The 18,790-nt window shown below is 38.8% G+C and overlaps 1 protein-coding gene across 1 annotated transcript; it reads left to right on the top strand.

Moving 5' to 3' along the window:
• The first annotated feature begins 94 nt into the window (after positions 1-94).
• Positions 95-18,782, top strand: LOC110045377 (F-actin-monooxygenase mical1-like). Its single transcript, XM_020750981.2, has 20 exons — positions 95-873; positions 2,326-2,427; positions 3,094-3,452; positions 4,127-4,384; positions 4,729-5,071; positions 5,530-5,668; positions 5,999-6,047; positions 6,763-6,904; positions 8,426-8,517; positions 9,236-9,301; positions 9,748-9,885; positions 10,227-10,479; positions 10,873-12,285; positions 12,447-12,559; positions 12,981-13,182; positions 13,810-13,906; positions 14,449-14,522; positions 14,632-14,740; positions 15,311-15,357; positions 17,194-18,782. The coding sequence occupies exons 1-20, from the start codon at positions 390-392 to the stop codon at positions 17,211-17,213; spliced, it is 4,500 nt and encodes a 1,499-aa protein (XP_020606640.2). The 5' UTR covers positions 95-389; the 3' UTR covers positions 17,214-18,782.
• The last annotated feature ends 8 nt before the right edge of the window (positions 18,783-18,790 follow it).

The following is an 18,790-nucleotide window of genomic DNA, read 5'->3' as shown; positions in this document are numbered from 1 at the left end:
CCTTACATCACTGACAAAGAATCTTATCCGTCACTTCCGATTTGGAGAACAAAGAAGTACAAATGTAAATAAAGCGGGGAGTCTCTCATGAGGTTACCGCTGACAAACATTCGGGTTTGTTTAGAGCGTTACATAAAGTTTATTTGACAGGGGAATTATGCCTAAATTCGGCATAATTTCGGACTGTTAGACTTGGACGAAGGTGAAAATGGGTCAAGTGACAAACTTGATTAAAAACGTTCTCGTCAGAACAATCGTGGAAGCGATAAAGGTGAATCATTCGAACAATTTATCGCGTTGACAAGCGGCATCTTTTCAGCGAACCACTCCTCGAAGTACTCTATAGCGACGAGCTGAAATTCGTTTTGAAGTCCATAATTCGTCGCGTCATGGAAGTAGAAGATGGGTTTTTCAAGGAAGAAATTTGCACGCTAACACCAGATGAGCTATTCGACGCCTTTCTTCAATCTTCAGGTCTCGGTGATACCCTTGACGTTTTCCGAAAACTTTGCTTGAGTGTCGATGTCAACCCTCGCAATCACAAGACGTGCTACGCTTCTCTCAAGTCCAAATTGACTTCCTGGAAGTGCAAGTCGCTGTGGACTAAACTGGACAAACGAGTCGAACACAAGGACTACAAAAACAAGCCTTGTGTCAAAAATAAAGTGCTGATTATTGGTGCAGGGCCTTGCGGATTGAGGACGGCCATTGAAGCCGCGCTTCTCGGTGCCTATGTTGTGGTAATCGAAAAACGCGATCGCTTTTCCCGCAACAATGTCCTACATCTGTGGCCATTCTTAATTGTGGACCTGAAAAATTTAGGAGCCAAGAAGTTCTTTGGACAATTTTGTGCTGGGGCCATCGATCATATTAGTAAGTACCTTATCCTAATTCTTGTTCTATATTTGTTGTTGGAATATAGGTACTTCCGGAATTGCAGACATAAGATGAACTCCGACTAGGATCGACATATCTCAATTAAAATTGTGTTTTGTTTATATTTGAATGAGGCATTTTCCTAAATGTCGCGAACGCAATCGCTGAATCTAAGATGTTCTTAAGTTAAACAGGCATTGATCGAATTTTGATTCTTTCATGCTCAACTCATGTATATTTTTTTTTATCTAGCATATACATCGTACAGTGGACTCCCTATTTTTCGAACCCTCTGTTTTTCGAACCTCTCGATTATTCGAAGCAATTACTGTATTTGTTCCCTTAGCAAAAATATTGGGAGAAATTTACCTTCGATTTTTCGAACCCATTTCCGTTCCCGCAGGTGATTCGAAAAATCGATATTCCATTGTATATTCGCTTGACTCTCACTGTGTGATGCGACAAACATAATTTTCAGGTGAAAATGGGTGGAAGCTATTGCCAAAGGAACAAAATGTCATAAGATAGTAACTTCAACCGATTGCAAAGAACATAAATGTAATGTGGAAAAATGTACTTCACGTAGGAATACACATTACAAAACAAGGAGCACGTTATGCAACAATATGCAGATCATATGACCCGCGCGGCCGAAAAAGGAAATGTATAATTATCCTCGATCAGTTCATTTAAAACACTTGTACGATCATATGAGCGGAGAGTGTCCAAAAAGTATCACGCTTACGTGATGTTTTCATGTTACGCAGTGCTAAGTGCATTTCAAACGTAATATTACAGGTGGCTGCACTCATTAGTTTGAAAATTGTACATGTTTGTATAATTTAATTGTTGTTTAAATTTAAAAACGTGAACTCTTGCTCGAAACTGAAAAAAAATTGAATTCTTTCATTAGTGTCTCACAACACATATTAAGGAGTGTTTTAACACTTATTTAAGACTGAAAACTTCATGAAGCGTATATTTTCGCTACTGGTAGCAGTAATAATCCCTTGCCTCTTGCTAATTTGAAGGAAATTAGGTAGCTGGCAGTTTGCCCACTACCAAAAATGTCTCCTGCTCTCTCTGAGCATCACATCTGGGAAAGCTCTCTAAAATAGATTTCACAGCCTTATTGAATTCCTTGGTTCTCAACCTCGCTATTGTTGAAAATTGTATGTTTGTAATTTACTTCTTCAATCTCAAGTGTGTTACACTTGACTACCCAGCAATATATGCAGTAAAAAAATGTTCTTATTGTAAACTGAAAGTAAAGAATACCCCAGACAAATGGAATCTGTCCGATGTTTTGATGTTTTTAACATCATTTTCAAGGCAAGAGGGAAACTATCGCGGTCACAGAAGAATTTAATAAATCCCAGATTAAAATGGCATGATTAAGGAAAGTTTGGGTGAGCTAAACATGACATTGCTTTGAAATGTCATATGCAGGTATTCGACGACTTCAGCTTATTCTTCTCAAGGTATCACTCCTGTTTGGAGTCCAAGTTTATCCCAAGTGTGGATTCATAAACTTAGTGGAGCCCACTGATGGTAGGTCCTTTTGCTCAACCAGTTTCCTCTTTGTTTTGTCTCCTGTCTGGTAACCCATGAATTAGTCTGAGGTAAACTGTCTGATTTCTTTCTTCAACCAACCAGAGGTGTACAATACAGTCAACTGTATCCGACTATGGAGCTGAGTCAGTGATGTTAGGTTTTTAATCAATTCTCAGATAATTATTTTACAATGTATTCTCACAGTGGAATCTTGATTTTTTTTACCCTTGATTTCTTGATTGATCAAAGGAAGTTTTTGCTTCCTGGGCAAGAAGGTGAGGAAAAATATACCCTTGATCTTTCAAACCAACTGATTGTTCAAACCAATTTCAGTTCCCATAGGTGCAGTGCTAAAAATAAGCTTTATTATGCAGCAGGACTTGTGTCAAAGATCTTCACAACTTAAAGTTTTTGGTGCTTGGTCATGATGTCTGATCATAGGGTATAATAAGTCAGAAATTTCAAAAGTTTGGTTGGGTAATGTCCAATCATCTAAGTAGAGAATTAGTTCTGTATACTCAGCCAGTATGATCTTACCACCTATTTTAAGACCCCAGCTAGAATTTGAACGTACCACCTCTTATGTTCTGTCAATTATGAATTCATGTTATTTACAATGGTAGATAAATTTTATATTCATTTGTTATTAATTTTTGTTCATAGCTCATGGCTGGAGAGGAACCTTTGACCCACCCTCCCATCCTCTCAATAAATTTGATTTTGACATCATAGTGGGAGCAGATGGACGACGGTCAGCATTAAAGGGTTTCAAAGGGAAGGAATTCCGTGGAAAACTGGCTATTGGCATCACTGTCAACTTTGTTAATAGAAATTCAAAGGAAGAGGCAAGGGTGGAGGAGATTAGTGGTGTTGCATTCATCTTCAATCAACAGTTTTTTCAAGACTTAAAAGACACCACTGGTATTGATTTGGAGAACATTGTGTACTACAAAGATGAGACACATTACTTTGTCATGTGTGCAAAGAAGAATAGTTTGCTTCAGAAAGGAGTGATCAAGAAGGTGAGTGTGATATGACTTGAAAAAACTCGATTTCCTGAGTATAATCAGTTAGGGTGAAGAATAGCATGAATTGTTAGGATTAGTGTTTCTTCTCTTGGACTGGATGCTTGTGATCAGTTTTGTTCAAACATTAGAGAATGAAACTAGCCACTGTGAGAGTAAAGTACATGTATCTTGCCAAAAAACATGACTGATGTCAGGTTTTATCAGGGACCCACTGACCCATTGACCCGTCGACCCATTGTCCAGGACTAGCAAAATTTGAGAGCGACTTGTCCCAAGAGCAAGCTGGAGTACAAGTTTTCTTCAAGCCCTGCGCCTGGTCATTGCTCCCTTAGAGCACACCTACATTTGCCTCTCCAGATCGGTCTTGCTCCTGTAGAAAATTGAGTTTGACTTCTCCCAAACAGTCTAGTTATGAAGCAAGTTGAAAGTGGCTCAGACAAACAATTATCTGAAGATACTTATTGTAGCGCAAGTTTTTTCCAGTTTCATTATATCTCTTCCATAAGGATCTCTGCACTAACTCTTGGGCTTAAGTTAATTAGTGATATTGTATCCTGGATCACAGATTGATCCTGAAGTGGATTAATTAGTTAACTTGCTCTAGGAACTCATTAGTGACAATAGTGACTTACTAACATGTAAGTTTGTTTTATCTCTCTCATGCATAGGATTTCCAAGATGCATATGATCTACTCCAAACAAGCAATGTGAACCATGAGAAACTACTGGCCTATTCCAGAGAAGCTGCAAACTTCTCCACAAACTACCAGCTTCCCAAACTAGATTTTGCCTTGAATCACTATAAGAAAGAAGATGTGGCAATGTTTGATTTCACCTCCTTGTATCACTCTGAGCATGCTGCTAAAATTTATGAAAGAAGAGGACAGCGTCTTCTTGCATTAGTGGTGGGAGACAGCTTGCTGGAGGTAAAATTAACTGTTTGGTAATTGCAGGCATAAACGGTTTGTGTGAGATTTTATTTTACTGAGCACAGTTTATTCACTAGATACATATATTAACCACTTTTGAGAAAATTTGTATTTAGAAAATATTTACATCTTATTTTTATGGCAGTGCCTATAATGTTTCAGAAGTAAAAACTTCATGTAAATTTCCTTTTAAGAGCAAATAAATAATTGCTAAGTTACAATTACAGTATTTTTAATTAATGTATACATATGATAAACAAGTACAACTCTCGCTTACACCTTGTAAATGTTTGAAAATATTGTGGAGATGTTTCATGTTGTGCTCTTGACATCTTTTTCAGCCATTTTGGCCAACAGGCTCTGGTTGTGCAAGAGGTTTCCTGGGAAGTTTTGATGCCGCTTGGACAATGAGAGGCTGGGGACTGGGGCAAGCACCACTTGACTTGCTTGCGGAAAGAGACAGCATTTTTCGTCTTCTTGCTCAGACAACCCCTGAGAACATTTCCAAGAACTTTGATGAGTTCAGTATTAACCCGGGCACACGTTATCCCAACTTAAACAAGTCAAGTGTGTCACCGAACAGAATAAAACACTTGTTTGATAACAAGAATGGGCCAATTGATCAACAGGATGGATCAGAGCCTATGGACACTGGCAAAGACCTCAGTACTATTGAGGGAGGAGGTAAGGGGGAGGATATATGTACTACAATATTGTTGTATTTCAAGGGAATGGGTGCTGGATTAAAAAAAAAAATACACTGCACTGTCGTCTTTTCATGATTTAGCAAGCTGGAATTTGGTAATAAAAGTATGTGTGGAATGCTGGCAGCTGGCGGCTGGTGGCTGGCTAGTATAGGCATTGTCATTATTTACTGTTCTCCTCAGTAAATCTAGTGGAGAAAGGGATGTAAGATCTCCACTTTCAGGCTACTCTGTCCTTTGCAGCCGATGCTTCCTCTCCTTTCACTGTTCTCCAGCATCTCCCTCGGTCAACCATGTTTCCTTTTGCCTTCTGGTACCCATATGACAGCAACTCGTAGAGTACTCATTCATGAGTACTTGACAATGATTCTTACCCGTTGTGAAAGTAAAGTAAGGTGTACAATGTGTTATTACCATTTCCATTCTGTTTTGTTCCAGTAAATGCACGAATGTTGCTGAAATGGTGTCAGGAACAAACAAAGAAGTACAAGAATGTAAAGATCAATGACATGTCAACATCTTGGCGAAATGGGCTTGGCTTCTGTGCTATTATCCATCATTACAGGCCTGATCTGATGTAAGTAGTGCAATTTCTGAACAACAGCTCCATCAGTGTGCTATTTATGTTAGTAATTCTTTACTATAGTCATCCAATCAATGTTGCCAGCATTCAGTCTCTCATTGTATCCCACTGTAATGTTGTTACCCATTTTGTTCCTCTCCTGAATTTCAGCCATGACTGCTTAGGTCTACCTACTAGATGATGTTTTTCTTTTTTCCCATTCTTACTTGCCTGCTTTCATTTGTGAGGAAACTCACAAACAGTGTAACTTGCTTTAATTCTACAGGTTAAGATGCATGTACTTAGATAATTTCTGTTAGCTAAATGAAATATTTTTCTTTTCAGTGATTACTCCTCCCTGTCACCTAAAGATCATCTAAAGAACAATCAGCTGGTGAGATAGAATATAATTTTTTGGACACTGTAGTGTTACCTTGATTCAAGGAAATTCTATTTGTTACCTTCTAAATATTTACTTTTCCTTATTTAATTTTGTCTGTACTACCTAAAGGCTATTCAAGTGTAGGACTATAGTTTATGATCATATGTTTCACTGCAAATTTTACAAAAAATATTTAATCTTGCATAAATTATACTGTAAAGACATGAATGATCCTCACGGTTAATTATACACAACTAAAGCAGCTGTGAAATTATAACCTGAAAAGAATTCAGGCCTGAACAGGATTCAAACGCATGACCTTTGCAATGCCAGTGCAGTGCTCTACCAACTGAGCTGTCAAGCCAACTGGGAGCTGGTCACATTTGTGAGTTTCTAATATACCCATAAGTGGTGAACAATGCAAGTAAATAGTTTAAAGAAAAATCATAGACATATATTTGAAGATCTTTGATATATGCTCTTACATTAACATTGTAGTATTATAAATAAACAATCAGCAATTTTCCAGCCTCAATTCATATTTAACATAGACATGCAAAGATACAGTATGTAGATCCAATAATCAAATAATTTGGTAATTATCAGTCAAGACATTACAATGAAATGTACTTCATTAATTTCTTTACTCTCGTCACATTGTATGTTTGGCAGTGTATCAGTTTTGTAAAGAGAAAGTAGATTCACAGTTTTGTGTGCATGTTTTTAGGCATTTGATGTTGCTGAAGAGCATCTAGGCATTCCCCCACAAATTTCTGCCAGTGAAATGGCGATGAAGGAAGTTCCTGACAGACTGATGATAGTCAGCTACGTGTCACAGTACCATGAAGTGTTCAAGAGTGAGACTCCAGGTATTCAACCAAAGAGCATTTTGCTCCTCTTATTTTAGGAGTATTGTAACATTAAGTTAAGCTTAATAATGACATGCTTAGTATCTGCTATGAGTTCTAAACGTTGGATAATGCATAATTTTTCTATCTTTCTGTCTGGCTCAGTGGATCTCGGTTCCGAGTCATTATACCTGTGTTTGACCGTACACGGAAATGAGTGCGGCAAGTGTCGCTTAGGCCCAGTTCAGACGCCGAACTTTCCATGAGCCGAACCAAATACATTGAATTATGTACATGAAAAGTTCGGCGTCTGAATCAGTTAAGAACGGCTATTTAAATTTGGAACGGCCCAGCCGTTCTTCCCGCCTGGCTCAGCCGGGAGTTTCAACTTTGGAACGGCTTTGATTCAGACGTCGAACTTTTCAAGAGCCGAACCTAATGCATAAATTATTTTAACTTATTTTACAAGCCGTTTTCACTTTGCCTGGAAATCGCTGACATTTCGATGTGATTTGGTTTAGTCTAAATAAAGTTCGGCGAATTAAGTTCGAAGTCTGAATCAACAGGTGTACTTTTGATAATTTGGGTCGGTCCAAATTAGAATTAAGTTCGGCTCATGAAAAGTTCGGCGTCTGAACTGGGCCTAAGTTTAAATTTTTCGCTGGTACTAAAAAGTTCTGTCGGACAAAATGGCTGAAAACATTGCAGATTGGTGCGGTTACTATCACGAAAATACAGGAAATAAAAGGCAATGCTATCCCGCAAAGTACAAAAGCCACAAAATGTCACAATTAACACCACTACTTTTATCAGATAGAAACATTCTGACTTAATCGAAAAGGCTTGTAAACGTAAGCTTAAATGCATAACAAAGGTAAGCTTAATACAGGAGAAGCAGTTAAAAAAGCAAAACAAAAAACAAAAACCAAAAAAAAAAAAAAAAGAAACAAAACGGGAAGATCCATAAACCAACATAATATCGTTCAGTTAGTGTATATAAAACAGTATTTCGGCACAAAATAACTCTGAAGTACTGAAGTTTGTTACCTTACATTTGGCTCTTGTCCTTCTATACAGTTCAGCACGCGTTCAGTGAACTCCATCGGTTCTGAACAACACAATCTGTAGTCGTGATAATAACAGCCGCGTAAACAAGTAAACTCTTGCTTCTTTTGACCTTGAACAAGGCGTAGAAATTTGAGCAACGCCATTGCTAAATTTTCAAGGACGTAGACAACTTTGGAGGTGATTATGCGAAGAACATTTCGGAAGAAAACTCTTGTCCTGCTTCCTTTCCTGACAAAGTTCATTCAACTAAAAAAGTGAACAACGCGCGACAAATTTTCCCGCCATTTTTAGACCATCTCTTCGTTTAGATGTAACTGAGATGTCCACATTATCCAGTCGATCGCCCTTATTGGACACGAACGAGGTGATTATAACACTCGCGGCACTACACGCCTCGTTTGCTACAGTATTAATCACCTCGTATCCAACTTGGGCTCGTAGAATAATCGCTAAATGTTCAATATTGATCAACAGTTGAGAAGACTTCAGAGCAACGTGAGTTCAGAGCCAAATCTCCTCTGTCAAAGCTGTCAGTGTTGACAAGAGTGTCTCGTCGGACGCATAAGGTCAGCCAGGGGGAAAAACAATTTCTAGTGTAATTTGTATACTCTGTAATTAGTACACTGCTGTATTAGTTGCAGTGGCGGATCTAGGGGAGAGGCCCAGGGAGACCGGGCTCCCCCTTATTTTGAGGAAAAGAAGAAGAAATAACAGAAGGATGAAAAGCAGGCAGGGCAAGCAAAACAAAGCCGGGCCCCTCCTTACCTCAAGGTCTGGATCCGCCACTGAGTTGGGGGAACTGTTATCAGTATATTAACTGGAGGAGCAGGGATGGCGCAGTGGTGAGAGCGTTTGCCTCCCATCAGTGAGGCCCGGATTGAGTGTGTTGTTGGTTCTCGTGCTTCTTGCAAGGGTTTTCTCTAGGTTCTCCAATTTTCCTCCTTTCATAAAAACCAATACTTCTATATTCCAATTCGATCTGGAAACAGCGGACGAAAATCTTCCTTATGAGTTACACCACTGCAAACTCCTATTCGTAATTATTTATTTGTATTTTAATTGTGCACGATCTGGTTACTGTATTATATTTGTAACACTGTTAGTTTTTCCTTGCTATTTACAAAGAGCCTACACTGTACATGGGTGTTAGCAGAATTGAGTTTACACAATAAATGATCAGAAGCGCAGTGAAGCTTCTTTTTAAGGAGTAGAATACGGTATTCCAAAATGCCATACGGACCATTATTTAAAGATTTTACAGGAGATTTCTTTAATTCTTCGTAGGAAAAAAGACGAAGTGAAGACACTTTTGACACAGTTCCTAAAAGAAGGAGGCCATCAGCGTCTAAGGTAATGGTTTTTATTCGTGGCTTTAGAGAAACAGCGTAGACCGTAACAAATGCCAAGAGGAAATGTCATTGCCAAGTTTCACTATTTCATGTTTGTAATCGAAATTTTAAAGTACTTTGTCTCTTTAGTATAACACCAGTTAGCTCTCCCCCTCCCTTGCAAAATCGTTAAAACAAACCAAGAAAAAGCAGTTGAACGATACGAAGATAGATGTTTTAGGTTGTGAGTAGTCCTTGTTCCTACAGACGTTGCTTGAAAAAACGAAACAAAATGACTTCGCTTTTTTTTTTTTTTTGTTTTTGTTTCTCGCGCGTGTGATTATTCTGGATATGCTTCGATTGTTTTCCACAAACGCCCTTGATTTCGTAACAGCACAGAAGCACATTGTATTTTCACATAACGTAAACTCAGCGCATTTCTCTATGTGATACTGTAATTTATTTTAGGAGAACGAGGTTCCCATGGACACTTCTGCTCCCGTGAAGGACTCAATCCAGGCCCCCGCTGTCACTACTGGCAAAGCGAGTAATCGTATCAGTGCCCTGGCAGCACAAGTGTTTGGACCTAGTGTAGATGGAAAGCAAGTGAGTCATGTTCATCTATATTCTTTATTATTTTCTTGCAAAATTGTATAAAATCCTAGGAATGGAGAGCGAGCTTCTACTGGCTTTGAAAAAAAAACATCATCTTTGGTATTCAGTCGTGTGTTTTGAGTTCTCTAACTACGAAAAACAGAAATTAACGCGGGAAAACTTTAATGATATAAGGGCCCAAGGATTGGATCCAAAGTTGATTCGCGTTCACCATTGTAAAACTATTTTTAGTTTATAAACTTAAAATAAATCTTTCAAGTATTTCTGAGTCAAATTATTATATATTTAAATTATTACTATATTATTTTAAAACGTTATTTGTTTCTTTTCAGAACAATGTTCCTTCAGTAAGGGACTCCAGCGAACAGTGTTTCTTCTGTAATCGCCGCGTGTACCTGATGGAGAGGCTATCTGCCGAGGGGCATTTCTTCCATCGTGAATGTTTCCTGTGCGAGAACTGTGGCTGTACTCTGAGACTGGGTACTTATTCCTACATAGCTCCTTCTTCAGACCAGGACAAGGGACACTTTCTGTGTCATCTTCACTATGACCAGTTACTGTACAAGATGCAAGAGGAACCCGCAGGTGTGTACATGTGTCTCTGATGGCTGCAAGTTGTAGGAATAAGGCAAAACTGGTTGTTCCAATGGAATTGTATATTGTTCGTTCATCGAAGCTTTACGGTTACTGTTACTACGGCCTTTGGCGCCCATTGCCATTTTGCCAATTATGAGAGTTAAGTTGGTGGATAACCAGTCAAAAACTCCATGCTCCGCAGTGCTTATGATAATTTGGCTTATTTTATGATGAAATTTAAAGTTTGGGGCAAGACGCTGCGGCTCTCTGGCATTTTGTTCTTTCCTTTATTACCACATCAACACTTCTTTCAGCCGATATATTATCCGCACCTTAAGTCACATTTTTTGACCATAAATAGCTTTCATTATACACGGTATTTACGATTCATTTTCCCCGCAGATGAAGAGAGTGTATCAGCAAAAGACAGACCAAAACTCGTCAAATCTAAATCTGCCGCTCCTAACACCTTGTTCAACAACGTCGAGTTTTCCATCCAACCTGATGCGGATGAACCTGTGAGTTTTAAAGCCAAAGGGGAGAGTGGCGCTGAAATGAACGGTTACCACGAATATCGAGAAACAGTCGACGAGGAGAAGGACGTTCGTCAGAGAGATAGACGCGATCGTTCCAACTCTTCTGGAAAATATCGGCGATTAGAGGCGCGTCCACTGCGGCGCTCCAGCATAGCTTCTGTACGCAAGTCTGACGCCACTGTGCGAGAGAGAGGCAAGGGATACACGTTCAGTGATGGGCTTGACGAAACAGGAGATGGCAGGAAAAGAAGTGCTCAGCCGCTGAAGATACCGTCACGGGATGCAGTGCGCAAGTTCGAGGCGGAAAAGCAGTTTCGACCGGGCACTCCTGGTGAGACTATTGACGTCACCAAGGGCATGGCTGTTGTCGATATCAATATGGAAGACTCTCCTCCGGCTGAGAGGAAGAAGAAAGGAGACGAAGAGCGACAGAGCGTCATCGATGCTGTCAAGACTGCGGCCGCCGGCAAATCATGGGCGAAGAGGCAAGACGCCAACGAGGGAATAGTTCAAAAACTAGGCACGCTGGAGAGGAACAAGGTCAAGTCACGAAGAGCTATGTATCCACCATTATCAATGCTTTTCAATCCTGACGACAAGGACACTCGAGAAATGTTGGAACAAATTGGTCAAGCGGCAAATGGAACGGAACGAAATCCACATCAAAAGGTGCGTCTTAAAGTGGTGGACATTTCACTTGATGATGACATCCCTGCTCCTGCTGCTGACAAGAAGGCCCCCGGTCAAGCTAAGCCAGGACCGAAGACAATTTCTATGGCAACCAAGAACGAACCAACTTCTCCGCCCAGATCTCCCACCTCTCCAACATCACCTACGTCACCGCCGTATAAAAAGCCTCCTGGGAAATCCCTTGTGGCTTCGCGGGCAGCAAGATTGACTAATTTGATTGCCAATGATTACCGTCCTCTAACAGTGAAAGATAAGTGGGCTGAACGAGAGGAACAAAAGGAACCTAGCTCCATTAAAGATGCCGCTGTGAAGAAGGTTGAAAAAGAGGAAGAACCTGCGCCAGCGGGCAGTCCTGGCGCTCAGCGACGCTCGTTACCCAGAGTTCCTAGTAAGGAAGAACCTTTTCATTCAACTAAGGAAACCACGAAGATTGTCCAGCGCAAGCAGACCGGGAGACCAAGGTTCCATTTTGGCAAAGTTAAAAAAGAAGTGGCCGAATACGGAAAGGAGAAGAAAACAACGAAAGAGGCAGAAGATATGGGATTTGTGGTGGTGGATATGCAGGATGGAATTAGCACCCCTGAGAAAGGTATGTGACAAACATGTCACGTGATCTAAGATTAATGTTGGCACAGTTGTAGATGTCTCAACAAGTGCATGGTATGAGTAAGGATGCACAATGAAATAGTTTATGTAGGTTTTTTGCGTGACCACGTTTGTGAGAATTTTCTCCTGTTTTGTTCTTCGTAGAAGCCATGAAAACGACCAAAGAAGACGAATCAATGTTCTCAGAGTCGAGTGAAGAGGAACTTTTGGCTGACAGTCCAAAACTTCAGCGAACAAATGCCAAGCGATTCGGAAAGGTTAGCTACGAGATAACTTGTCCAGAAGCATTGTCTTAATAGTTTTAGTGTTTTTTCTGTTTTCTTTTGTTTTCGTATCTATTATACTGAGCTGTTCTTTAACCCCCAAATTATTTTTGTACATATATATGTAATGACTGGATTCATTAAAATTGTGTCAGTACTCTGCACCAAATCAGCCATTTGCACTTTTTGATTTCACGACTCCTAAAGGCCAAAAAAAAAAAAAGAAAACAAAAAAAAAAAAAAAATAGAGAAGAGCAAGAAAAGGAAGATAGAGAGTGGGGGTGGGGGAAACGACTGGCATTCCTTTAAATTTCCACATCGTCTACTTTGGAGATTTCTTTAACGCGATTTCATTAACTGTTCTTATAAATCCAGACATAATACATAGCTCGTTTGACACTTTTTATTATTCCAGGGAAGACGCAATACCGAGATGCCAGATGACAAACTGAAACGACGCGAGCAAGCCAAGATCCGTAACGCCATGAAACAACGAGAGTCCAAGCGTTTGCGCATGGCTCAGTCAATACAGAGGGAATTGGAGGAAGTGGCTGTCAAGCAAGCTGACCTGGAGCAGGAAGGAGTTGTTGTTGAGAAGGCGATGAGGAGTGGAAACGGTAAGCTTTGTCAGCTTGCTATCCAATGATGTCCTTTGTAGGTGTTATTTGCACGGTCATGAAAATAGCAGCTGTATCACGGCTAATTAAAAGAAGCGTTGCGTGACGCCCATGTAAGGTCTGCAAAGGACTTGCTATAAATCCGTGACTTTTTTCACATTATCACTTACTACTTTCTATCGCTCAAAACGTTAGCTTTTTAACCCTGATAGCTCGAAGCTAGTGGATTTTCCAGTCGGGCTAGTGGATTCTGTTTCTTGGCTTAATGTTTTGAGGAATTTAAAATTACAGACGCAATGTGAGAGATAAACGATTTGGTGTCTAGTGAGAATGATTTTCGGGCTAGTACATCACAATTTAGAGCCAAAAAATTGTTTTCTTTGCTCCCTGCCCTTCTCTCCTAGAGTTATTGATCAGTAAGGCTCTGGCGTTTTCCTGTTGACGAAACCCTTCAAGGTTGTTGACAAGTGCTTTCAGTAGCACAGTGCCGTTTAATATTGTGAATAAAGTTTGAGGTTTGATTTTGTTTAAGTCAAGTAATTTGTTCTTTTAGCTGCGTATATAATGACAGTATTGTCTGCAGGTTTACGATACCTAATGACTTGTTTGTTTGTTTGTTTTCTGCAGTGTCTGGATCTGAAGAACAACAGCTAATGCTGCAGTGGTTTAAGCTGGTCAACAGAAAGAACGCGCTAATACGATACGAGTCAGAGCTGGTTATACAGTAAGTGGCGTCAGTCTACCGTAGCTAAAACAGTGAAAATGGTTCTACGTGCTGTTTTACGCTTTGCTATGTACTGCAAGACAACAATCTGCGGGTTTCATGGAGTCGGTATTAGATTGTAGGATGTACTGTAGTCTTATTTTTAATGAAGCGACATGAAGTTACGAACTTTGCCATCACCATCGTGACTTAAGCCATCATGTCCTGTCGTGGAAGAGTAGGGAGGGAAGGGGGGGAGGTGTTGGTGTCCGCGCGCGGGGGTGGTGCGAAACACAGAGTGCCTAGGTTGTGTGGTACCTTTCTGACCCAGGGATGCTAACTGCTGCTTTATCATATTATCACAATATGGCCATGTCGCTCGCTCCGTTCGGTTATTTCTCAAAGTAATTTCATCACCTTGTATGATAATTCCTTGGATTAGTTCAGTCACCCAAAGACCTTACACTTTTCAGACGGGTGTGTATTGTGTACAGACGAACCGTACAGCGGTACGAGCAATGCTAGAAATGTGATTCAGACTCAAATGAGTGTTTCGCTTACAGAGCCAACTCCATTCAGCTCGAGGATCAACAAGGAAGACTGGAGCAGGAAATCAGAGAACTTCTTATGAAAGAAGGTAAGCTACTGTTAGTTTAACCCGAGCAAGAATGGTTAGTGCTTTGAACATAACTAGATCTTGAACAGAATACATTGAAACGTCTTGCTATTTATCTTTCTTGTTTAAGGTCCAAAAAAAGAGGACAATAGAACCATACAGAAAAAGACGAAACAACTTGTTGATATCGTGGAACAGAGAAACGCATTAGTTGAACTGTTAGACGAGGAAAGAAAGAGGTTAGTGGAACAAACTTTATTTTATTGCCCTGCACTGACTTGTTAAGCTAACCCTTCCTTTCGTAATTGAGCATTATTATTCATTCTTACAACTCTGACTTGCAATCTTGAAGTTTCGTGGAACACGGAAACGTTTACCCGTTGCGTTTGATGGAGTGACTACGCACAGTCATAACATGATTTTAATGCCGTCAAACTTTGCTTTGAATCTTACGTTTGTTGACTATAGTGAATTGGAACGGACCTTATCATCACTCCCTGTAACATGTAAAGCAGAACGGTAGAAACTTCGTGTCATGGTACATGTACGAGATTGAATAAAATGAGTCCAAAACTGATCATGTCTCTTTTCTCGCTACAGAAGCCAATACTGTCAAGCAGAGTAGTAATGGGAATCTAAATATCATGAACGAGGCAGTATAGCTGCAAACGCTGTCGCGATGAATGACTGAGTTCTCATTACTATTACAGTGAATGAAATGAAATGTTAGGCTATCAGTTGGGGAGAATTCACATTTTGAGTGTGGCACTCAAAGGATTTTGATTAATGTATATTTTGATCACTTCCAGGGAACAAGAAGAAGACAGACTTTTTGATTCCATGATCGAGGCAAAAGGTACGGTTTGTCTTGGTTGAGGTCTTTGAATATTTATATACTGCTCTTTTAAATAAACTACAAACTAAATAAACGTACTTTCACAATAGCACTTAAACTGAAGTCAGTCTACTTGCCTTTAGCCTCCCAATCAGAAACTCCAAGGTTTGTCAAGTAAGGATGGAGCGCGTGATCAGCCTCTATACCCATATGTTACGAACTAACAGTTAACTCTTAAACATATAAGGCCGACACATGTCCATTATACGTTGTTGCTATTTTTATCTAGCAGAATAATCATCTGACATTACAGTTTATTAAAAATTGCCATAAACAAAGGCTGTAAGAGGACAAACTATGCATGGTAAATGCTAACAATAACATTTTAAAAATTACAGCGACAGTTCCAAACTAACACACAACACCTTCCTTCTACAATGTTGTCTTTTGCCTCTGTGTCAAAACGAGTCTTCTTGCGAAATTATTCTTATGAAAATGTGTTCCACCTACGGGTTGATTTTCAAACAAATCAAACTCATTCTCATAGGACAGGTTTTGCCCGAGAACTCGTTTTGAAACAGAGGCAGAAGCAAACTCGGAAATCGCCAAATAACTATCTCATTCCCCGATCCCTTGCTGGAAGAAGCGATCTGCGAACGGGATTAACAAATACTTGTTCGCACACAGTGTACCATTTTCATTCATTTATTATGCCGCTCATTGTCTGGCGTGGTAAAGTAATGGGAAAAGATTGTGGCCGAAGGCAATGAGCGGCTGGATGCGAAAGCACTGGTTGTGTATCACGTCGCCGAAGAGGAGAGGGGTGGGTAGAAAATCCCTCCAGACTTACCGGCTTGCGTATCTCTTTCTAAATGCCCCGAATCTGAGAAGACGGATCTTTAAATAAGGAGACATTACACGTGGTAATTCATCACTTTATTACGTAACTAACATTCAACAAACAGGGCTACATAACCCACACATTCTGGAATTCCGCAGCATAAACGTGAATGAGAATAGTTACTACTAATTGTACCAATAAATAACTTATTTTCGCGTCTTCTTATGTAGCATTGTACAAAAGACGAACATCTTCCAAAATCAGTTAAGTGAAATAAATTTAAAATAAAATTAAGTTAAACTATAAATATTTTGATAGATAAACACGAGTGAACCAATGGCAATAAATTTATGAATGTAACCAACTAAATTAATAAATGTATAACTAGATATGTAAATAAATGAATGAATAAATATACGAATAATAAATAAATAAATAAATAAATAAATATCTAAATAAATAGGGAAAACAAGTGAACTAATAAATTTATACGTTTACTCGTCAACAATAACTTGTATTAAAAATGTCAAAATCAAGGAAATAACAGCTCAAGAAATAAATTTATAGGTAAAGAAATAAACAAACAAGCAAATACATAAAAGAACTAAACAAACAAAGGGATAAATAAATAAATTCATTAAATAAATACAAAAACAAAGTAAATTGTAAATTCTTAGCTAAGTTGACTAGAAAAGAATTTGATAAGTCAAAATGTTGATTTTGTTGAAAAACTTGTGGCTAGAATATTGCGAATAGTATTTAGAATATTATTCGCAAATTCAGCGAGTTATCATCGATCTGAAAACATGTTTATATCAATTACAACGAAGAAAAGGTATTGCCTGGGAATATAGACACGCAAGTCGAACACAGCGCTTCCTCCTTTAGGGGCGTCCAATCTCTTCTCAACCGAAGAGCACATCAATGAGGACTGGGTACGAGTCTGCGTCATACTTGAATCATACGTCTTGTACCAGTAGGTTGGTTTATTAATGAACTCGTTTTATTTTCGACAGGTTTCATAACGACAGTGTGAATAAAGAAAAAGAGCTTCTAGGATGACATGGTGTTGATGTTTCTGCTTTGGCACCCAACTGGTCTGTTGTTCAAGTGAATTTGCTCGCGAAACTCAAGTGTAACTATATCGAAATTACACTGATTCATGAGCGAAAGTTAAGAGAGCTGTTTATTGTAACTTTTCCCTGAAAATTGAAAGAAAATATGGCATGTTGCTATAAACGTTAAAATGGTTCAGTAAGATGCAAACCTGTTGAATACCTGTTTGAAACGTGTTTTTGGACATCAATATGTTGTACCTGTATGGTCTTGTGATGAGGTCGTGGCAGATAATAATATGAATTTTCGTAAGCTGTTACTAGTTACAGAATAAATGAAGTAACTAACACTCTAGTATTGTGGTAATATCGCCATAGTGTAGGACCTTTGAAAATTGATTTAAAAATAGAAAAAACTGTTAAACCATTTCGACAAATTTAATGCTGTCATCTATATTACCTAGCCGTAAAATCTGAATTAGTGTAAATACTAGTTCTGAATTTTAAAATTAAAAAAAAGTTCTGTTTTTGATAATATTTTCAACTTGCTTTTCTTGCGAATTTTTTTATATATGTGATGACAGTAATAATTATTATGGCTGTAGTTACGTTTAAGTAACTGTAACTTGTTCCAAATGATATTCCTAATACTGGCACTAACTGCAAGTTATAGATGTCTGACGATCTTCTCAATCCTTTTTGCCGTGAACAAAGAAAAAGAAACAAATATATATTTTCATTGTTATTGTAAAGCTTACTTACCAATACCGGTAAGGTCATTAAAATTGCGAGAAAATCAGTTTATAAGTAGAGTTCAGACTATGACATTTATAATTACATGGGAGTTGCAGAAACGTGCACTTGTCCGATTACACTCACGAAATTGAGAAAGTGATTGTAGTATTGAAATATGCACAGAATTTCAAGAACAAAGAAGGCGATGGAAACTAATACCATTACATTTTGCTGAAGCAGGCAGTGTTAAAACGCAGCTTAAATTCCGTTAGTTAATGGTTTTCCACTTCGCTCTTAGAGATTTTATATTGAATAATTTAAATGGGACGGTCTTCATCAGAAAAATGGTAAATATTCTCTGTTGCGCGCGAGTGGAAATTTCAGAGTTTTTTCTTAATTTGAAAGAAATTCGATGTTGAATGTTTTGTGTTATTTGTTTTGGTTTGGTTACCAAAGAATTGCTGATGACATACATGTCGTAAACAATGAGTTGGGTAAGCGTGTAGAAGTACTTTTGCTTCTGTTAACAAATCATTCGAATTCAAGTTGTAGACTAAATGTCAACCTATTCCCACCACCTTACTAAACGTTTTTGCCCGAAAAAATGCCATTAAAAGATACAGGTCAAGCTCGAGGAGTCCTGTTTGGTTTGCAAGTCGTATTCTTATTTGAGAAAATATAAGTGCTGTAATTTTAGCAAAAACGTGGAAAAGGGACTCAGTGGGATAGGCAGATATTTGGTACGAATTAAATTATTGTGTAAAGCTAAAGTACAACTTGTAATAACTGACAATAAAGTGTTTTAATTTGCTTAAGCAGTCAT

The sequence above is a fragment of the Orbicella faveolata genome, unplaced genomic scaffold (assembly GCF_042242905.1).
Source record: "Orbicella faveolata isolate gen_17 unplaced genomic scaffold, um_ofav_v1 contig_1, whole genome shotgun sequence".
NCBI lineage: Eukaryota > Metazoa > Cnidaria > Anthozoa > Scleractinia > Merulinidae > Orbicella > Orbicella faveolata.
The sequence above is the reverse complement of the archived record's forward strand: the minus strand, read 5'-3'. Positions and strand labels throughout refer to the sequence as shown.